This window comes from Lithobates pipiens, unplaced genomic scaffold (assembly GCF_037356315.1).
Source record: "Lithobates pipiens isolate NorthernLeopardFrog02 unplaced genomic scaffold, aLitPip1_a1.2 Scaffold_8, whole genome shotgun sequence".
Lineage (NCBI taxonomy): Eukaryota > Metazoa > Chordata > Amphibia > Anura > Ranidae > Lithobates > Lithobates pipiens.
In genome coordinates this window covers 515,363,121-515,383,084 of record NW_027507903.1, presented here as the reverse complement: position 1 = coordinate 515,383,084, position 19,964 = coordinate 515,363,121, and the positions used below count along the sequence as shown (strand labels likewise).

At 42.0% G+C, this 19,964-nt stretch overlaps 1 protein-coding gene across 2 annotated transcripts in view; it reads left to right on the top strand.

The window, feature by feature from the left end:
* Positions 1-1,893: 1,893 nt before the first annotated feature.
* Positions 1,894-19,964, top strand: part of MATR3 (matrin 3) — a 40,307-nt gene continuing 22,236 nt past the window's right edge. Inside the window, exons 1-7 of one of the 2 annotated variants that reach the window (XM_077469413.1) lie at positions 1,894-2,058; positions 11,481-12,487; positions 15,253-15,314; positions 16,080-16,106; positions 16,647-16,774; positions 17,982-18,025; positions 18,749-18,874. In XM_077469413.1, the coding sequence (XP_077325539.1) occupies positions 11,624-12,487; positions 15,253-15,314; positions 16,080-16,106; positions 16,647-16,774; positions 17,982-18,025; positions 18,749-18,874 (1,251 nt within the window). In that variant the 5' untranslated portion in view covers positions 1,894-2,058; positions 11,481-11,623. The remainder of the gene's footprint in view (positions 2,059-11,480; positions 12,488-15,252; positions 15,315-16,079; positions 16,107-16,646; positions 16,775-17,981; positions 18,026-18,748; positions 18,875-19,964) is intronic. The other variant, XM_077469414.1, reaches the window with a different exon arrangement.

The window sequence follows — 19,964 nt, the reverse complement described above, 5'->3', positions numbered from 1 at the left end:
CCCGGAAAGAAGATGGATGCTCCATGGAAGAGGGGACAGCGGTGACATCGCTGGCTCCTGTGTCAGGTAAGTGACACATAATGGACTACTATGCGATTTTTTTTTTTGTCAAATTTTTTTTTGTCTTTTTCCTTTTATATCGCAAAAAATAATTGCAGAGGCAATCAAATACCATCAAAAGAAAGCTCTATTTGTGGGAAGAAAATAACGCAAATTTTGTTTGGGTACAACATTGTATGACCGCGCAATTACCAGTTAAAGCAGTGCAGTGCGAAATTGTAAAAAGACCTCTGGTCCTTAGGCTGACAATTGGGCCGGGCTTAAGTGGTTAATCTCATTTTAACTAGAATTTTCTCTTAGCTCCTCTATAGGACGGACGACCTATAGGTTGCACTCCTCCTGCCATTACTAAAGTATAAATTGGAGTTTAATTTTACATGGGACACCGCGAGCTTCTTAATCTTGGGGTCGGTTATCCAGTTCATGACTGTATAGGTTTCGATAAACAGTCATACCGTATTGTTTGGTTTACATGATCTGACTCGTCGAGTTGTATTTACAGTACAAACAAAATTTCTGTGTTCTCTGTATCAATGTATGTTTGCTGTTTCCACCTTATTCCTTCGCAAATAAAGAATTAAAAAAAAAAAAAACTTCTGCCTTTACAACCCCTTTAATATCGCTTTAATGGAGGCGGTTGAGAAGTGTAATAACTCCTGAAAGCAACATGCTCCTTAATTTTTAATACAACGCAACTACACCTTGGAGTATTGCATAGCGCCCAACTGTCACTGATTTGGAACAAAGTCCCTCTTCATTTTGGTCTGATCTATATAGTTGTATATAAAATGCACTTTTTATCTTTCAAAAAGTGTTTCCCAGTGATAAGCCTTTCATCCAATTTCTAAAGTGCTGCATTTGTAAATTTGGAAAACCAATATAAAGGAATAGTAGTGGTTAAAAAAAGTACTTGGGGATTTAACTAATGTTTTTTTTCTATAATTCTCTTTTAAGTGAGCGTGGCAGGGGGGGGGTGTCCTATACCTACATACTTTTACTAACAAGTGCCCATCATTGTCATCTCAAAAAGTTGGGAGTTATGGTATTGCAGTGTGTGGTGCCCATTGTAATATCCATAGCAGGCATTGAAGGGCGGTTATGTGGCTACCCGGTTCACATTTATGCAATGCGCGAGCCAGTGCAATTTTGCATCACATGCCACCGCTGTGGGTGTCAATGCAAAGTTGATGACACCCCCAGATCGGTTCACAGATTGCAGTGCGAACTGCCAATTGGTGCAGGAATTGCATGGCATAGGTGTGATCTGATTCCAGTGCAGACCAAAGAAAGGGCCCTGCACAATTTTGGTGCTAATGCAGACAATCTGTATGGCTGGATTCGCTCTTCACAGACATCACATGTAATCTGCACCGTAGTGCGAATCATATGCAATGTCTAACATCGCACAAGTGTGAACCTTACTCAGCCTTAAAAGGCCACTTCACACCAGAATGCAATGTTGCAGCGGGTGACAACGTTTGCACACCCCAAACGCACAGCGTTTCCCCACATTAGATCGCATGGTACATTCGTACACAGCATTCGCCTTTTACAGCACAGACGTGGCTTGCAGGGTAGTGAACGAGCCCTAAGAAAAGAGGTTTTGCCTTGTCCATGCTTTGGGGTTGCCAGCTTAGCCCCATCTGCTGTGCCAGGCCAGCAACATTCATCTACAACTAGCTCTTTTCTAGCAAAACCTCTGCAGCTCACCATTAATTGTGCATTATTACCCAAGACCTCTAGATGTCAGTATAGAGCCCACATCCCTGACAGCCAATCAGAACAGACGTGGCAGTGATACGCCTCTCTCCAGACCCAGCCCCTTTCCAACTACACGATCTCCGCCCATCATATGACGTCGCTTCTTTCGAGGCGGGAAGAGAAGGAGCTGCGCGTACTTCCGTCCAGCGTAGGTGCCTCGTGTGGCCTTTAGCGCGTTCTTTGTGCGAGCAGAGGAGGTGAGCGAAGGTCAGAAGACCGGAGGAACGAGGGGAGGAGGTGAGACGGCGTGGCCTTCTATGGCCGGTGTGTGTGGGGGTCTTCGTGCGGACGAGAGAGGTGACGGCGGCGGCCATCTTCTGTCCTGTGATGGCGATGCTTTGCCTCGTGCGTAGAGAGGCAGGCCGCTGGCTGTGCGGGAGGGGGGTCACCGGGGGGGCGCTATTTTCACCTCACTTTGTTGTCTATTTTATAAGAGGCCCTGTCCTTGTTGTATTCCTCATTCCCACGATTTGCTGTGGCTTCCTATGGCAATGGGGCCCACTTACCTCACACTCAGGTTGTTCTACCTATGGGAATGTGAAATCTACCATTTTTATTTTCAAATATGACCTTGTTTTTTTTGTCCGCGGGGAGACTTACTGCCCCCACTGACCTGTGTGTAGCTGTGCTGCTGGGTTTGGACCCCTATAGAGCCCTGCGGGGCACGTCTGTACAAGAAGGCCTGCTATCTGCACACATGGGGGGGGGGGGGGGGTTCGCTGCACGTGCACAAGGACTGCTAGAAGCCTTCGTTGTCATTGTGTGTGCACAGCACTTCCACACCCGATGGCCTCTACCAGGACCCGGAGATGGTGGCATCACCAAACCCACCGACTGAAGATCTGCTTTAGATGCAGTGTATTACCAAAAGTATTGGGATGCCTGCCTTTACGCATAGGGCTCAATATTGAGGTGGCCCACCCTTTGCAGCTATAACAGCTTCAACTCTAATGGGAATGCTGTCCAGACTGTGAGCCAGGCCTTCTTGTCCACATCAGTGCCTGACCTCACAAATGTGCTTCAGGAAGAATGGTTAAACATTCCCATAGACACACTCCTAAACCTTGTGGACAGCCTTCCCAGAACAGTTGAGGCTGTTATAGCTGCAAAGGGTGGGCCAACTCAATATTGAACCCTACAGACTAAGACCGGGGTGCCATTAAAGTTTGTGTGTGTAAAGGCAGGCGTCCCAATGCTTTAGACAATGTGGTTATGTTCGCTTATCAATATGTCTGCGTGTATATAGGAAAATCCCCTGTGGCAGATACATTTTATTGTATAGGAAAGATTGCAGATTACATGACACATTTGGAGGGTGAGATGAATATTTCTGTAACTGATCTTTTCTCTATAATAAATGGGTAGTATGACCCTCTTGGGTGGCTTTGTATTGTGACTCTTCTGCCACATGGCATTGAGCTACTCAATCCTCTCCAATCTGCCTCCCACATCCCCCTCCCCCCAGCTGAACCATGTAATTGTAGCTGGAATCTGTCATATTTCCTCATCACATAGGGTGGCTATACCACTCCTCCCATTGTAAGTCTATGGCAGGCCAAAGATCATGCAATCTTTTTTTTCTGGGTCGCAGGAAAGGAAATCACTTTATTTCCCCCATCAACACATTGGTTATGGGGGAATCCCTCCCACAGAGCTATTGTGTTCTTGCAGGAGCCTGTCCCTGCCAGGGAACCCAATACTTGCTATTGGCTATAATCACATGCTGCTTGTACCCAAGTCAATCCAATCAGCCTGCCCATAAATGAATCAAATCTAGGCTATTCCCTGCTTAACCGACCAAGATTTGAACTATCTATGGCCGGCTTATGGGCCACATAAGACTCTTAAGGCTTGTACACACTAAGAAAATTGGGAGAATATTTTTGTCCGGGAAACAATAATGCAATTTTTCTGATGGTGTATACACGACTTTTGACAGCCGATTCTGACCGACAATTTCAGAAGGGACCATCTGCAGAATTTTTCTTGTACAAGGCCGGAACGAATGATCTTTGTTTTAATGTTTGATTTTTCCTACAAGAGAAATTAAAGAAGACTGCAAATGATCAGAAACGACAAAAGAACCCGTTGTATGAGAATTTTCGTACATTACCTTCCTCCGTTCCGACTTGCTATGAAACAATGAGCAAAAGCAGGCGTTTGTTAGATTTTCTTAGTGTACCCCACTTTACTGGTCCATACATTTTATCTCCGAACCTGTTTTTTACGTTTTTGGATGGTTCAAGGAATGCTTAGAGGTTGAACTAGTGTCTTTTTTTTTTTTTTTTTTTTTTTTTATGTTTAAATGTAAGAAATTTTCTGTATCACTTACACACAAGGCTGCTTACACACTGGAGCGGGCAGGAGTTGACGGTAAAACGCTGCTAGTTTTAGCTGCGCTTTACTGTCATTTTAGCCGCGCTATCGGGGAGCTTATAACCCAGCTAGCGGGTGATGGAGGTGTTAAATGTGCCCGTGTATCACTGCCGAAGCGCTTAGCAGGTGCTTCGGCAGCAGTGCCCATTCATTTCAATGGGAAAGAGTGGTGGGGTAGCGCTGTACACTGCTCCAAAGATGCTGCTTGCAGGACTTTTTTCTTTTTACCACTGTGAAAGCACTCGGGCTTTCACATTGAGACTGCAGGTTTTTGCAGGTGCTATTTTTAGCACAAAAGCACCTGAAAAATGCCTGTGTGAAAGGGGTCTGTTAGATTTTATGAGATTTGGGGGGGGGGGGGGGGGGGATTGGCCCAAAAAAATCTGCATCATATATTGGCCATCGGCCACCACGATTTCTAAATATCGGCATCAGTCGACCTCTACTTAGAAGCTATGCAGGTAGTTTGTGTCACTGTTGGGTATGTTTTCTCTTCCCAGGATAATGAAAGCAGGATTAAAACTAAAAGAAAACATTTATTATATTGCAGGTAAACAATTCTTAGTCCAAATTCACACCTGGGCAACGTGTTCACTTGAATTGGCTGCCCTACATGCACCAAATGTTTGGAGAGCCATTAAAGTGGTTGTAAACCCTTACAAACCACTTTGACCTACAAGTAAGCCTAGATTAAGGCTTACCTGTAGGTCCAAGCAATATCTCCTAAACCTATATGGTTTAGGAGATATTTGCCCGAAAACAGCCACCGCTGTCTACGGCGCATGCGTGTCGGCTCCCGTGCGCATGCTCGGGAGTGGCGGCTTCGCCGAATGACAGCGGCGGAGCTGCGAGACCCCACCAACAAGATGGATGCGGCGGACTACAGGGGACAGCGGCGACTTCGCTGGCTCCTGTGTCAGGTAAGTGACACATAATGGGCTACTATGCAATGCATAGTAGTCCATTATGCTTTGCCTTTGCAGGGAATGAAAGAGGAAGTAAACTCATCAGGGTTTACTTCCTCTTTAAGAAATATTGACACTGCAGGCACAATGCCCGTTAGAGGGTTGGGACAAACCATTTCCCCATGACAGGGGTGCTTGCATTCAGTGGTCAGCTTTAATGTAAAGCCTTTATTCTAAATAGAAACTGTTTCTATTCTATCGAATAGTGTCCGCTGTTGAAAAGTCCCAGAAGGGGACTCCAGCTGATTCCCCAATCAGCTGGTGCGATGTCACCATTATGCATGCGCACATTGTAGCAAGAATTTTTTACAGGAGATACCATTTGATGGGCAGAATTGAACGTTGCACAAACAGCGGAGGACATCGTAGTTCTCAGATTATGCCTCGCTGTTTCGGGGCAGGTTTACAGTCTGCTGAAGGTGGGGTTTGGTGTGTTGAATGGCGGGTTTTGCATGCGTCTAAGGGCGAGTTGCAGCACAGGCCAAACCCACTCTTCAACACAGCAACAACCTGACAACTACGGTCTCCCTCCGCTTTTTTGCATAACTTTCCATTGTGGCCGTCAAATGGTATTTACCGTGGAAAAAGACCACCTGCGATATGCACCATGGTGACGTCACACCAGCTGATCGGGAAGTTGGCTGGAGTGCCCTTCTGTACTGTGCATGCATTGGCACATTTTGACAATGGTCACTATTAAATAGAACTCGCCTATAAAGTGTTAGCTGGCGTTTTGGCTTCAGTTTGTTAGCATATTCATCTTCTGTTACATCTAGCACTCCCCTCCCCCAGACTGACCATGTTGCTGTCCGGGTGCCCCCCTGTTCTTCATCCAGAGTGGGGGGACTCTAATACAGTAGTTGTTGCTGACCAGATCACCAGGTAAAAACAAGTGGGGTGGGAGAAACCCTTAGGCTCGGTTCACACAGGGGTGGCACGACTCAGACGCGACCTGCACACGATCAGCGGCGACTTGCAAAACGACTTCTGTATAGAAGTCAATGCAAGTCGCCCCAAAAATAGTACAGGAACTTTTTTTTCTAAATCGGAGCGACTTGAGTTGCTCCTATTAGAACGGTTCCCTAGTACAGAACGGAGCGCGACTTGCTTTCTGCCTGGTAAACCATTGTACAGGGGGAATGTCGCTTATATAGTATATAATTTTGGGCTATACTCTTAGTGTTACTAAACCCTAGAGCCGGAAGCATCTGGTGGGGCTCTAGAAGAGGAAAATCAAGGCTGCTCTGTGCAAAACCTTTACACACAGCAGGTAAGTTAAAAAAAAACATTACTTTTTACCTTTTGATCACTAGAAGGCACGCCCGGAGCTGATGCGCGTTGCGGCCGCCGGGCACCCACGACCGCTCCACGCAGAAAGGAGATCTGTCTGTTTAAACAGACAGATTTCCATGCTGTCAGGGATGAGGAGCGATCTGTTGTTCATACTACTTATAAACATCAATCGGTCTCCTCGCCCGGGCAGTCCAACCCCCGTCAGTTAGATTCACTCCCTAGGTAACCGTGAATCACTTGATTGCCCCTACTGTTAACCCCTTCCCTGCCAGTGACATTTACACAGTAATCAGTGCATTTTTATAGCACTGATCACTGTATAAATGCCAATGGTCCCAAAAGTGCTTGTTCTGTCCACCATAATGTTGCAGGTCGATAAAAACCGCTGATTACCGCCATTACTAGCATTCCCCTTTTTTTTTTTTTTTTTTTTTTTTTTTTTTTTTATAGCATGAAAACATTATCAAATGCCACCAAAAGAAAGCTGGGGGGGCGCATCAATTTTGTTTGGGTACAGCATTGCACGACTGCATTTGTCATAGCGACGCAGTGACGTATCGCAAAAAATGGTCTGGTCATTGAGCCACAAAATCTTCTGGGGCTGAAGTGGTTAAAGTAAACGTTTACCAGTATTTTGCTTTATATTTGTGATATGAAATGAAATTGTCACCACATGTCAGTAATAACCCATGCAAGCCAGACAAATACAAAGAATCCAAAACGAATAAGTTAAAAAATGAAGTTATGTGCAATAAAATTGACACGGGAAAAGGTATTGAACATGCTAGTTGAAATGCAATACTTGGTACAAAAACCCTTTGTTGGTAATGACTATGGATGAGCTTCTGCGTGTTCGCAGAGCCTGCCAGGAAGTCACCGCTGCACTAATCACAGGCAGTGAGACGTTGTCCGAATGCGTGGCTGCAGAGATCGGAAAATGTCTCACTGCCTATGATAAGCGCAGTGCTGACAACGTGGGTTGTACGAACACGCCGAAGCTCATCCTTAGGAATGACAGCTTCAAGATGCCTCCTTTATGGAGAAACTAGTTACATGCATTGCTCAGGTGTGGTTTTGGCCCATTCTCCCAGTCTTCAAATCTTGAGGGCACCTTCTATGAACTCTGATCTTTAGTTCATTCCATATATTTTCTATTAGGTTCAAGTCAGGTGAGTGGCTGGGCGATTCTAGCAGTTTTATTTTCTTTCTTTGAAACCGGTTGAGAGTTTCCTTGGCTTTGTGTTTGGGATCATTGTCTTGCTGAAATGTGCACCCTGGTTTCATCATCCTGGTAAATGGCAACAGATTTTTTCCATTCATCCTTCAATTACATTTGCCAGTACCATATGCTGAAAAACAGGCCCACGTCATGATGTTCCCACCTCCAAACTGTACTGTTGGTATTGGAGTGATGTGCAGTGCCATTTGACCTCCAAACATTGTGTGTATTATGGCATCCAAAGAGTTCAGTTTTGGTCTCATCTGACCAGACAATATTCTCTCAGTATTTCACAGGCTTGTCTAAGTGTTGTGCTGCAAACTTTAAACAAGCTTCAGCATGCTTTTTCTTCAGTGATTGAGTCTTGCATGGTGAGCGTGCATACAGACCATGACATTTTGAATGCATTACTTATTGTTTTCTTTGAAACAATTGTACCTGCTAATTCCAGATCTTTCTGAAGCTCTTCACAAGTGGTCCTTGGCTCTGGGAAAACTCCTATTTCTTTTCACTCTTGTCAGAAATCTTGCGAAGGAGCACCTGCCGGTGGCTGGTTTTATGGCAAAGCTGTTCTCTCCTAGTTCGGATTATAGCCCCAACAGTGCTCACTGGAAGTTTAGAAATCCTTCTGTAACCAATGCAATTGGGATTTATTTTTATTTTTTTTGCTTTTTACCCATGAGTTTCTTGTATGACACATTGGTAATGAGATAGATATAGATATATACCATCTGTTGGGACTGAATCAGATGATATTTGCACTGACAAGGGGCAGGATTACTTTCTGATTTCAGCCATGGCTTGGCTTGCCATTGCTTTTTTTTTTTTTTTTTTTTTACCGTCATTCCATTTTATTACACATAACTTATTCTTTGAACTTATTTGTTTTGCATTCTTTGTATGTATGGATTGGGTTGCCGACATGGTGACAGTTTCATGTCCATAGCACCTTTAGAAATATTTACCTATAAAAACAGTGACCTGTTCAATACTTATTTTACCTGCTGTATGCCTCCTTCAGACAAGCCCTGTCACATGAGGAGAATGTTGCGCTGTCAACATCTGTACTCAAAGAGCTGTGCTTTGGAGCAGATCTTGCAGGGCACCCACCAGGATGAGCTTTAACACCTTCACTACTGAATTGACATCCTCCCTGGCCAGAATCAAGCCTTTGGGAGGAAAGTGCTTCAAGATGTAGTTCTGCTCTAGGCAACATCTTGGAATTGTCTCCAGTCAACTGTCCTGTCGGAATGAGTCAGAAAAACCTGAGTTTTTACAAAAAAATAAAAAATAATTTTCCAGGAAATATTATGGTCATATCGTGTAGCTCTTCGACTGATTGGTTTTATTTGTTGCAGTTGCTTTTGTAGTATTTAAGGCCTGAGCTCCACAGATTTAAAGTCTATCTTCCACCTGTTTCCCTTTATGTAAATGTGACTGAATTCCACCTTTTAAAATTGTCCGTGTTCTTCATTCTTCTTTTTCTGAAGCACTCTGTATTCAAATATCAGTCATCTCTACCTTCTAATAATCGCAAAACCTCTTCCTCTCCCCCTCCGCCCCCCCCCCAAAAAAAAAAACTATTAACGGTCTTGCTATTGTAACCAGTATGTAGCGGGTTCAGTTTTAGCTTGATCGTATTTTGACATTCAATCCGATGGGATCTAGTTGCCTCTTGCAATTCTGAAGCTGAGTCTATCAGTGTATTTGAGTTTGCCCTGACAACATTTAATGCCAAGATTATGGCCTGTAAATTTTCCTTTTGGCTGCTTCCAACCTATGGCAGCTCAGACCATTATATTCTGGAATTACATTACAATAGGTCATACCTATGAATCTGTTGCCAGATTAACCTGGCTTGTTCCTTTTTAAGAATTTATTAAAAGTAGTTGTACATTTTTTCTCTGATTGAAGTAGTTTAAGCTGTTTTAAAAAAAAAAAACACGCAAACCTCTCTGCTGCAGCATCAGTCCCACGTTTGCGCAAAACCAGAAAACTGAATAATGATTGCTTCTCGGTCAGTTTGGAGAGCAGTAACTGTCAATTGCCAGTAACTCTACAATGTGCCCCTCCAGTACTCCCCAGATCACCGGACTAGAAAGAGGCAGACACAGCTGGCTTCAGCTCTCAGCATCTTGTTGAGAGCAGGAACCAGCTGTCCAGTCAGCTGGGCAGATTACAACAAATGGTCAGTATGCTTCCAGAGCCTGGAATGGCTTGGACATCAGATGACAGTGGGCGATAGCCTGCTTAGCTGTCAGTAGCCAGACGAGGTTATACACTGCCTGGCTCAGGTGCTTTTGCTTTGTTTAATCCAATGTATAAAGCATCATCTTGACCTTTTTCTTACCAAAGTTTGGATGACCAAAATTTGCATTGTTATGGTTTGTTTGACCTGGATGGGCTTCTTGCTCAATCACTAGCTATTGATTTTGCTGGCTTGTGCTATAATCAAACCCATAGACAAAGCTGTCGAATCAGTCCAGCGTTGGGTTGAAATACCTCACCATTTCTGACCACTTTGTATTTATATTGGTAGTTGCAGGCTATTGCATTGAAGCCATTGTTTGTCCCACATGTTTTTTGACTTTTTGTTTTTCTACCTGAAAATCTTGGTGTTCGGGTGGCAGTGTTCTCTAGATATACTAGAATAGGAGGGGGCATGTTTCAAATTAAAATCCCATGTTTATGCATGCTTTTGGTACTCTTTTCCTGGAATATTAAAGTGGTATTAAATCTAAAATATTTTTTTTTTTTTTTTTATTATATTGTTCCTTACCAATTATTGGCTATGATGGATGCATTTTTTTTCTGCTTTCATCTTGTGATTCTGCCAGTAAGTCTGTTTTTCAAAAGATCACGCTCTCTTGCAGATATAGCCATTAGAGGGATGAGATGAGCCGTTTACCACTGGCGGTGCTTAAAATGATCAGCTTTTATTTATGTAAAGATCTTTATCTCAAAAGGAGAAAAAAAACTGTTGGTGTAACTTCAGGGTGTGACCTTTCAGAGTTTGAGATTTACCTGGACAAGATGGAGGAAATCCAAGTTGCCCAGGGGGCTGTGCTATTTAAAAAAATAAAACTATCAAGCCCCCGGTAAAGATGGCACGAAGAACGTGATCACAGTAGTGTCTTCTACCCCCCCCCCCCCCCTTCACATCACCCCATCATGTGTAGCTATTATGCTACCGTTCAAAGGTGCCATTGTGCCCCTTCATCTGGAGTGGATGCACTCTTAATACAATGGGTGTGATACTGGCCAGATCACTGGGTGAAAACAAGGGGCAGGCCTAAAAAAAAACGAATGCAGCCACCACTTCGAATGATTGGCAAGCTGCATTATTTTTGGTTTCTGGTTTACTATCACTTTAAAGTATGTCCATTTGTACACTCTTTCCCCCCCTCTGAAAGTACCTCCTTGCTGTTATACATGGTGCCCTTTTTCCCTTCCTTCACCTTTCACTTTAAACTTTCTGTTTTCAGATAAGTTCATTTCAAAGGGTAATTCACAAAAATATTTTTGCAATATGACAAATTATAATTCTGATATTGTCAAATTTGATTAAACTTGTTTTGTTTCAAGAAAATCTATCTTTAATCATTTCATCCAGCAAAAGTATAGCATTGTAAAGGCTGTATTTCTGATATATTCTGTCATTTTTTCTGGATATCCTCTGGCTAGTGTTATGTTGGGTCTTAGGTGAGACCATTTCTTGACCTGTTTTTTAAATGTTTTCCATTTAAGCCCAAAGTTTTGATGTCGATATTGTAACTAAATGACTAAAATTGCTTGTTTTTCTACAGAGTTACTTGGCGTCTATATTCTTAAAGAAGATTCATCCGTCTCCTTGGTCACAACGTTTCAAGTGTTTGTACACTAGCTGCAGGACTTGATCCTTGTTCTTGCCTTGCTTTTCTTCTTGAGAATCTGAGAGAATAGCCCCATAATGTCTAAGTTTTCTCATTCATCCCTAAGCAGAGATCTGCCTGATCAACGCAGACGAGATTCATCCAGAATGGGCCTTCTCTCAAGTGATCAGCCTTTATCATCTGGCTTTGGTCGATTGGGCCCAAGCTCTGGCCGTATTTCCAGCTTGATGGACCTAGGTCCTAGCTCTAAAATGGGCCCCCAAGGATCCCGTGGCATGATGCCCTCTGGCTCCTCTTCTCAAAACTTGCCATCCATTTTAAACCTTGGTGGCAGGGGTCCGCCACCTTTATCTTCCCAACCACCCAGAGATCCTGATCAGGCCAGTAAAATTTTGGCCAGCTTTGGTCTTTCCTCTAGTGACTTGGATGAGTTGAGTCGCTATCCAGAGGAAAAAATCACCGCTGAGAATTTGCCTCAGATTATTGAGCATCTTAAGAGGAGGAGGGCAGAAGACGTTGCCATGTTAAGGAGAGAGAGACTGTCTCGTGATCCAATGAGACCTTCACGCGATGACTGGGATGACCTCAGGCCCTTTAGAAGAGAGAGTTTTGATGATCGCCCCTCTAGTCTCAATCCTGTGGTTGACCATGATCATGGGAGCCGCTCTCGAGAACTTGCTTATCGAGAGAGACTGGATATGGATGAACGCTTAAGAGATCGAGAGAGGCTTAGAAACGACAGCTTCTTATCCGAATCTCCTTTTCGTAAGCTTGAGAGTAACTATGATCGCTTGGGTTACGTTCAAGCACAAGAAAGATCTATGTTTGAAAAGTCAAGAGGAATGCCATCCGGTAGAAGTATTGATGATTTCCATGGCCTTACGCCTAAAGTGTACCCCCATCTCTGTACTCTGTGTGATATACCTTGTAATTCAATTAAGGTGAGTTATCCCCACCCCCATCTCATCCCTAAGTTCTGAAGTCTCTATAGATTAGTTTTGGTGTCATTCAAGGGGTATGACTTTCTCTCTCGCTGTGTTAATGATCATGATTGCTTTGCTTCACAAAACTTTCGTAATCTACTTTGCAAAAATAGATTTGATTCCAAATCATGTGTTTTTTTTTTTTTTTCTGATATTAGGCTTTTAATGGACATCTCAGAGTTCAGAATTATTTTAAAGCCAGAGATTTTGCTCAACATTGTGGCCTCAGCACAAATCCAAAATGCATAACTGGTTATGTCCAGTAATCTGCTGGGTTTTCTAGGCCTGACTAAAGGTTAATGCGACTTGACTGTCTGTCTTTTGCCACACACAAAAACAGTTCTCAGTATGCACATGTGCTTATTTTAATATAGGCTGCAAATTCCATAATCTGCTTGAGCCCTACATTTGGTTGAGCTAATCTTGTTGTCCCTAAGCTTTTATAGCTTACTTGTACTTAAACTTTGTAGCCAGTCCTTGTTCTTTTGTATTTGACTGGACACACCGTGCAAACATATCCCTTTTTCATTACATCCTCCAGAAGGTCAGCTCATCCAACCTCAAGCGATTCAATTGTACCACCTGGCAAGTTGTCTTTACCCCTGCCTCTAGCTATCTATATTTGTTTAAAGTTGATATTCTGATAGTGGCTCTTAATTGTTAAGGAACACAGGGTCAGGAGTTCTGAGATGTATGGGGGGCGGGGTTATAAGGTCACATCGAGAAAATTGGGACATCGGCAGCCAGTATAACCGCTCCCACTTCAACCTGCCTCAGTTTTGACCTGGTTGCTTCTTTAGGCTTATCGGCATTCATTTGTTGTGTTTGCCCCGTATTTGGATGTTGCACATCTCAGAGTTCCTTGACTCTGACCCTGTGTTCCTTAATGAACATTCAACAAGGGGTTTTACTGGCTAAGCTTTTTGTTGCCAGTGTCCAAATCATCTAAGTGGCCATATATAACCCATATATCTCAGAATTCCTTCTTGCTCTGTGCCCCTAAAGTCAAAAGCATTTTCTGTTTTTGAAACTTGTAGAACCAAATAAGCAGACAATCGTAGTTTAGCTCCTATTTTTCTTTTCTTTTAAATCGCTTAGTCTTTTTTTTTAGGCTTTACAAGCTACATTTTTAAGTAACGCATTCATGTTTGGAAGAATTTACTTCTTCAAGACTCAAAGATTTATATCCTGTTCAGGTTTTAATTGCTGGAGAAAGGGGTAACCAATATGTCCAAACTATCTTTGTCCTTGGATGGGCATTTTTTTCACCCTCCGGTCTTTATATGTGACAAACTTTACAAATTCATTCAGCTATTATACTTGGCATACCTTCTGACTGTTGGTCAGGAATCTGTGTTCATTTTGAACACCTAAAGCTATTTGGTCAGGTATTGAGTTTGATTCAAGCCTGATATTGCATTGTTTAGTCTCTGGTCAATGAGGAGCCCTTCCTTTTACACAAAAGCACAGTGAATTGGATAAGGGTTGATTTATTATAACACCTCACCACTTTCTTCTCAGTCTTTGCAAATACATTCTGTCTTTTGCAGCTTGGTGTATGGAGACTTGTTTTTCCCCTTCACTGTTCTGCCTTAGTATTCTTGTATCCTTTATATGTAGGAAAAAGGGATACTTTTCAAATGGGTTTATTTTTTTTCTACAAACACCCCTCAAAGATTAGCATTTTATATTAAAAAGTGATTTTGCTCAGGGCAGAAGGAAGTGTTGTTACTCATATGCCAGTTTCTTATAGATATCCAGAGGACTATTTTAAACCTTCAAACGTTGTTGCATTATCTTGGGGTTGGATATGGCTCCAAATGTCCATTAGGAGCATCTGTAATTGCCTAAAAATCAAAACGAGACAAGTGCGCCAAATTTAAAGAATACATGCCCTCTCTGATAAGGTGCACTTATTCTTTTTGGCTTAACCTAAACAATCTCGTCCTCCCACTCTACAGATGTATGCATGCTCAGATATAATGGCCTCTGATATTTGCATCCAGTGGTGAAAGGCTCCATCTCTTGGCTGTGCCTTTGCAGTCCAGCCCAGTAGACTTTGATGTGGCTATTTGACCCTGTCTCCAGATTGGAAGACAGACCCATGGAAGTCTGTTGGGCTGTAATGTGCAAGTGCAGCCAAGGGGCTCTAGCTGTCAGATCCCTCAAGTATGCCACTTGGATCTATTTATTAGATCATAGATAAAAGTGCACCTATTTAATTCAGATCAAAAGCAAGGAGAAAATACATGCACAAAAGGAAAATTAAATTGCTAATCCTTGGCCCAGGATAATTTTTTGCTATATCCATTCCAGGAAGACCTTCAGCAATGGGGGTTGGAAGCTGTAAAGTGTCAAGGATGCTGAGATTGTATCGGTGGTATCACTAAGCTGATCCAGTATCCTGGGCACTTTACAGCTCCAACCCCAGGTTATTACCATGTGGGTGTGTTCTGCCTTATTGTTGTATAGATATTTCTGTGGTGCGCCAGCCAGCTGTAATTCCTGGTGCAGCCAAAGGTTTGTAGGCAGGTGTACTGAGGCAAAGATGGGGATCCAAGCAGTTTTTGTTTAAGCAACTCCAGTCAAAACCAAGTGTGGATAGAGCATTGAAGGCTTAAAACATCTGTCCGGTTTTTCTAGTTTTGTTTCCCAGTTGGGGAGACTTCTCTTCCTTGCTGGAAATTTCATACTAATGCTTCCATCTTCTTTCTTTCTCATAGAACTGGAAAGAACATATCAATGGAGGGTACCATAGAAAGCAACGTCTGCTGCTGCTTGACCTGTAAGTGAATTATTTTAAACCACTTTTTTTATTATTTTTTTTCTTTCCTGACATATGTATGCATTAAAATTCAGTGGTTATCGATTTCCTTTTGTGGTTTGCTTGGGGGGAGGGGCAATAGGTGGCACACTTTTCCAGCTTTTAAGACCGTGCAACTCCTTAAGCAAATGTCAGGTAGCCATTGAGAAAATCTTGTTGCACGAAATTTGATGAAAACGCAATTTGTCCCAACAAAAAACTATGTACAAATACCATGCAAAAATATTAAACCTTGCATGAAAAATTGTGTCCAGTGCTTATATATCCCATGTTAGTGCCCTGTGTAATCAAATGTATATTCAATGAAGTGTCCAGTGCATTCCAATGAGTAACGTGTCCCATGTGGCTTTGGTGCAACAAAATCCACGTGCAAACAAAGTTCATCCGGGAAAAGGTGCTTGTGCTCCAAAAGAAATCTTTCCTCCAATCTATCCACTGCAAAACACTAGCTACTTGCCAATCACTAGTTGGCAGTAAAGTTAGCAGTTTTTAGCTTTGTATTGCGTGTTACTACCTACTTAATCCAGCCAATAAAGGGTTCTGTTAGAGTTCCTTGGCAAGCCCTTGTGTAGCATGGCTTCAAATTACTCTTTAATGGGGGACAATAGCCTGATTCTGCATTCCAGATAAGAGTTTATGTAGCATGTGGACCTTCCCCTCCAGTGTTCTGTTATTACAGATTCTAATGTTCCATGAAACTAATCAATTGCTGGTCTTTTTGTGCAGATTTCCAGAATTGGCTGAACCTGGAATGTAAGTGTAACAATCATGCACTATACCTATGCTATGCACTCACATTGTACTTTGTACTTTATGTTCTGTTTGTTGCCGCTAAGCTTTTCCCCCTACTATTCAGCAGTCCTGTAAGGGGAGTATGTGGGGGGGTGGGGGGGGGGGGGTCAGGGGTCCATTGACAGACAGTTACTTTGCTACCAAGAAGTTTAACGGCACACCCTGTTCACACAGGACAAAGAGTGTAGTCCTAGCCTTAGTCATATGTCCATTCCATAGTGCAAATAGAACTTTCATATGTGTGCTATTGCTAAATTTGACCAGTAGACAAATCTGTCAGAGGTTCCTGGGGGCACTGCAAAGTGTATGCTGGCAGCTCAAGCTGCTTTTCTTAAGACCTTTTTTTTTTATTTTTATTTTTATTTTTTTATACATATCCTGACGATGTAACACTTAAGATTTTTGGTCAGTATGGTTACTTGCATGCTGTGTATCCTCTTGAAATGTACCAATTTCTCATCCAATGTAAACTTGGGAGAATAATGAATGAAATATTTACAGGGGTGATCCTTACATGCTGCAGCAGTCAACCAATCCAGCCCCTGGACTCCTGGGACCTCCTCCCCCTGCCGGGATGAACATGAGAGGTGGTCCTGATGATCGACATGGAAACTTCAGAGGTTACCTAGGTGAGTGAAGTCTGTGCCCAAGCAGCTAGTTCTTGGTTTTAGGAAGTGATGTCGTATCCTGACACCAGTCCTTTTGCTTGGAATGCTTGAAAGTCAAAGATGTAAGGACTGTCAATTTACAGTGCACAGCTCATGCCAGGCAAAAGCATACAAAGCAAGAATATAAGTAGGGCTGAAACAACTGATCGATTACTATTTTCATAATCGATTAGTAACATAATGAAGAAAACTAAAAATTAGCCCTTTATAGTACAAAAAGAGCAAATCGCTACTGTAAATATTTCACTGTTCTACAGTAAAAAAAAATGAACCCTTTACAGTAGTGATTATTTGCTTCTTTCTACTATAAAGGGCTAATTACATTTTTTTTAACCCCATTATGTTACTAAACATCTTAGACTCGGTTCACATCTATGCATTTTATTTTTTTTTTTTTTTTTTTTTTATGGTTCTTTTTGCAGAAATGCACTACAGTTCAAATATATGGTTTCCTATGGGACGCATTCACATCTGAAAGGGTCAGAGACTTTTAACGTGAAATGGTGCTTTATTGGTTCAATATACTTCAATGGAGAATCTGCAAAAAAGCATGTAATGTGTTTTTGCAGCAATTCGTGTTTTTTTTTTTTTTTTTTTTTTTTTTTTTTTTTTTTTAATCTGCCCCAAAAAAAAAAATCAAATTGCAGTAAAATCACGTGTGCAGAAACAGATCAAAAGCAAACTGCATAGGTGTGCACCAAGCCTTATGATGGTCACACAGATCAATTTTCAGATGAGACAATTCAGATGAAAAATCTTTGTACATTCGCTGAATGAAAGAATTTTGTTTGAAATTTTCACTTTTTTTTAACATTCTGTTTTTAAAATGTCATTTCTGAATAAATACCACTTACACTGTCTAGAAATAGATTGACCAAGAAGTTTTCGATTTCCAAATTTTCCTGTCACTGTGGTTGAAAATGGCTGTCAATTTTTTTTTTTTTTTAAGGTTATTCATCGAAACAATAATCGGCCAACTAATAGATTATAAAAATAATCGTTAGTTGCAGCCCTAAATATAAGTTAATAATTAGTCATGTTTTGCTGTGCCATCACTGTGGTAGCCAGAGTTATTGCTAAAATAGATGCAGATTTTTTTATTTTATTTTTTTTTCTCTTCTGCTTGTAAAACCAAGTGTAATTTTAATGTTTGTACTTTATTGTGCAGGACATGATGATATGCCAGGACAAAGACCAATGCCAAGGAAAATGGTTCGTATACATTTGAAGTGGTTCCTCCTGATTTTTATATTCTGGGAACTCAGAAATGTCTGCTGTTGGTGCACACTACAATTGTAATATTATGTCACAACTGCCTACAACATGCTTGGTAAAGAACCGATACATGTAGACAAATTTCCACGCTGCATTTTTCAAACATAAGCCAGAGATAACTTTAAAATATTGTATATCTAAAAAATATTTGATCATAGAAAAAATAAAATAGTTTTTTTTTTTTTCTCAACATTGAAGGACACAGTGTAACTTCATACACCATAGTGACAGAGGAGAGGGGTCCCTGCGATACAACAAGATATGACTTTTACAGGCCTGGAGATGCTGCTTTAGTAATATGGAGTGCTGTGTTGTGAGGGAGTTGATGTGAAGTCATATATTCATCCATACTTGACTATGTCTTAGGCTATTGAAGGGGTTAGCATTCACTGCTCTAAATGAGCATGCCAGTAAATATTGATTTGCATTAAACAAAGGACGTGACCTCACTGCCTGACTTATTTGATTTTAAGGCCATCTATCACATTCCTGGAGATGTGAGGGTGGGGCGAGTGATTCAGGCTCCAACCTCTTCATGAAGCTGCGAATAGTGTTGAATACCTGTGGGCACTAGGCTATGTGGTTCCTAGAAGTATTAATTGCATGTCATTTACAATGTACTTGCTGTTTGGTGTTTTAATTTTAATGCATTTGATTTAGGGCACCGGCAGGGTGGTTCATATCATGGAGTTTGAGCGAGGAAAGAACTTGAGGTTCCAGCTTCTGAAACTTGCCAAGCCTTTTGGAACGGTTGCAAGCTGTTTCATTCTGAACAAAAAGAACGAGGTATAGATAACTGTCAAAACCATGCTTACAATTGTTTTAATTTCAGCTCCACCCAAAATATTCCACTTTTGTTTGAGCACATATAGGTTGGATGCCATTTATCTTAATCAGTGCTACCTTATGTTTCTGTACGTGGCTCTAATGGTGTCCCTATCTCGGTATTCTTCATTTAAAAATAAACTGATAGGTGGTGATTATCATTTAGACTACTTTCACACTGGGCGTGTTGACCGTAAAGCGCCGTTAGTTTTAGCAGCACTTTTCAGCCAATAGCGGGTCGCTTTTAACCCCCCGCTAGCGGCTGAAGAAATGGTTAAAACCGCCTGTGTTTCAGCGCTTCCAGTGGGCAGGGGAGGTTTAGTATACAGCGCTCAAAACCCATGGGATGCAGTTTTTAGGCTTTATAGCTTTACAACACCTGAAAACCCATTTCGGTGGGAAAGTAGCCTTAAGCTTTGTAACAGTGATAGTATAGTCCTGGAAATTAGGGATGCACCGAAATTTCGGCCGCCGAAAATGCCCTTTTCGGCAATTTGCCGAAAGGAAAAAAGGCCGATAATTGAGCCGAAAATGGGGCGGAGCCTCCACCGTCTGGTTCAATATACCGCTGGGAACATCACAGCTTTAATTTCAATAGCTGTGTGTTCCCCGTCGCGCTCCATCACATATGGCCCCTCCCCCTTGTCCAGGGAACTTTGATAGGCAGATCACCCTTCCAGATTTGATGGTTGATCTGTCTATCAAAGTGCCCGGACAAGGGGGATGGGCTGTATGTGACGGCACACGACGGAACACGCAGCTATTGAAATTAAAGCTTGTGAGAGGTGGCTTTCCTCTCTTTGCTGCATGATCCCCCCCCCCTGATCACACTTATCTCTTTTATCATGTCGCCAGTCTCTGACCATCTCCTGTATAAAAATATTTTTTTTAAAGTAATTTTCGGTATCGGTTTTCGGCCTAGTGTATTTTTCAGTTTCAGCATCAAAAAACCCATTCGGTGCACCCCTTCTGGAAATTCATAAGGTAATGCAGTGGAGTACCTAAGATGCCATAGTCCGTTTTCATATTGCTAGAGATCATACTCTAGTTT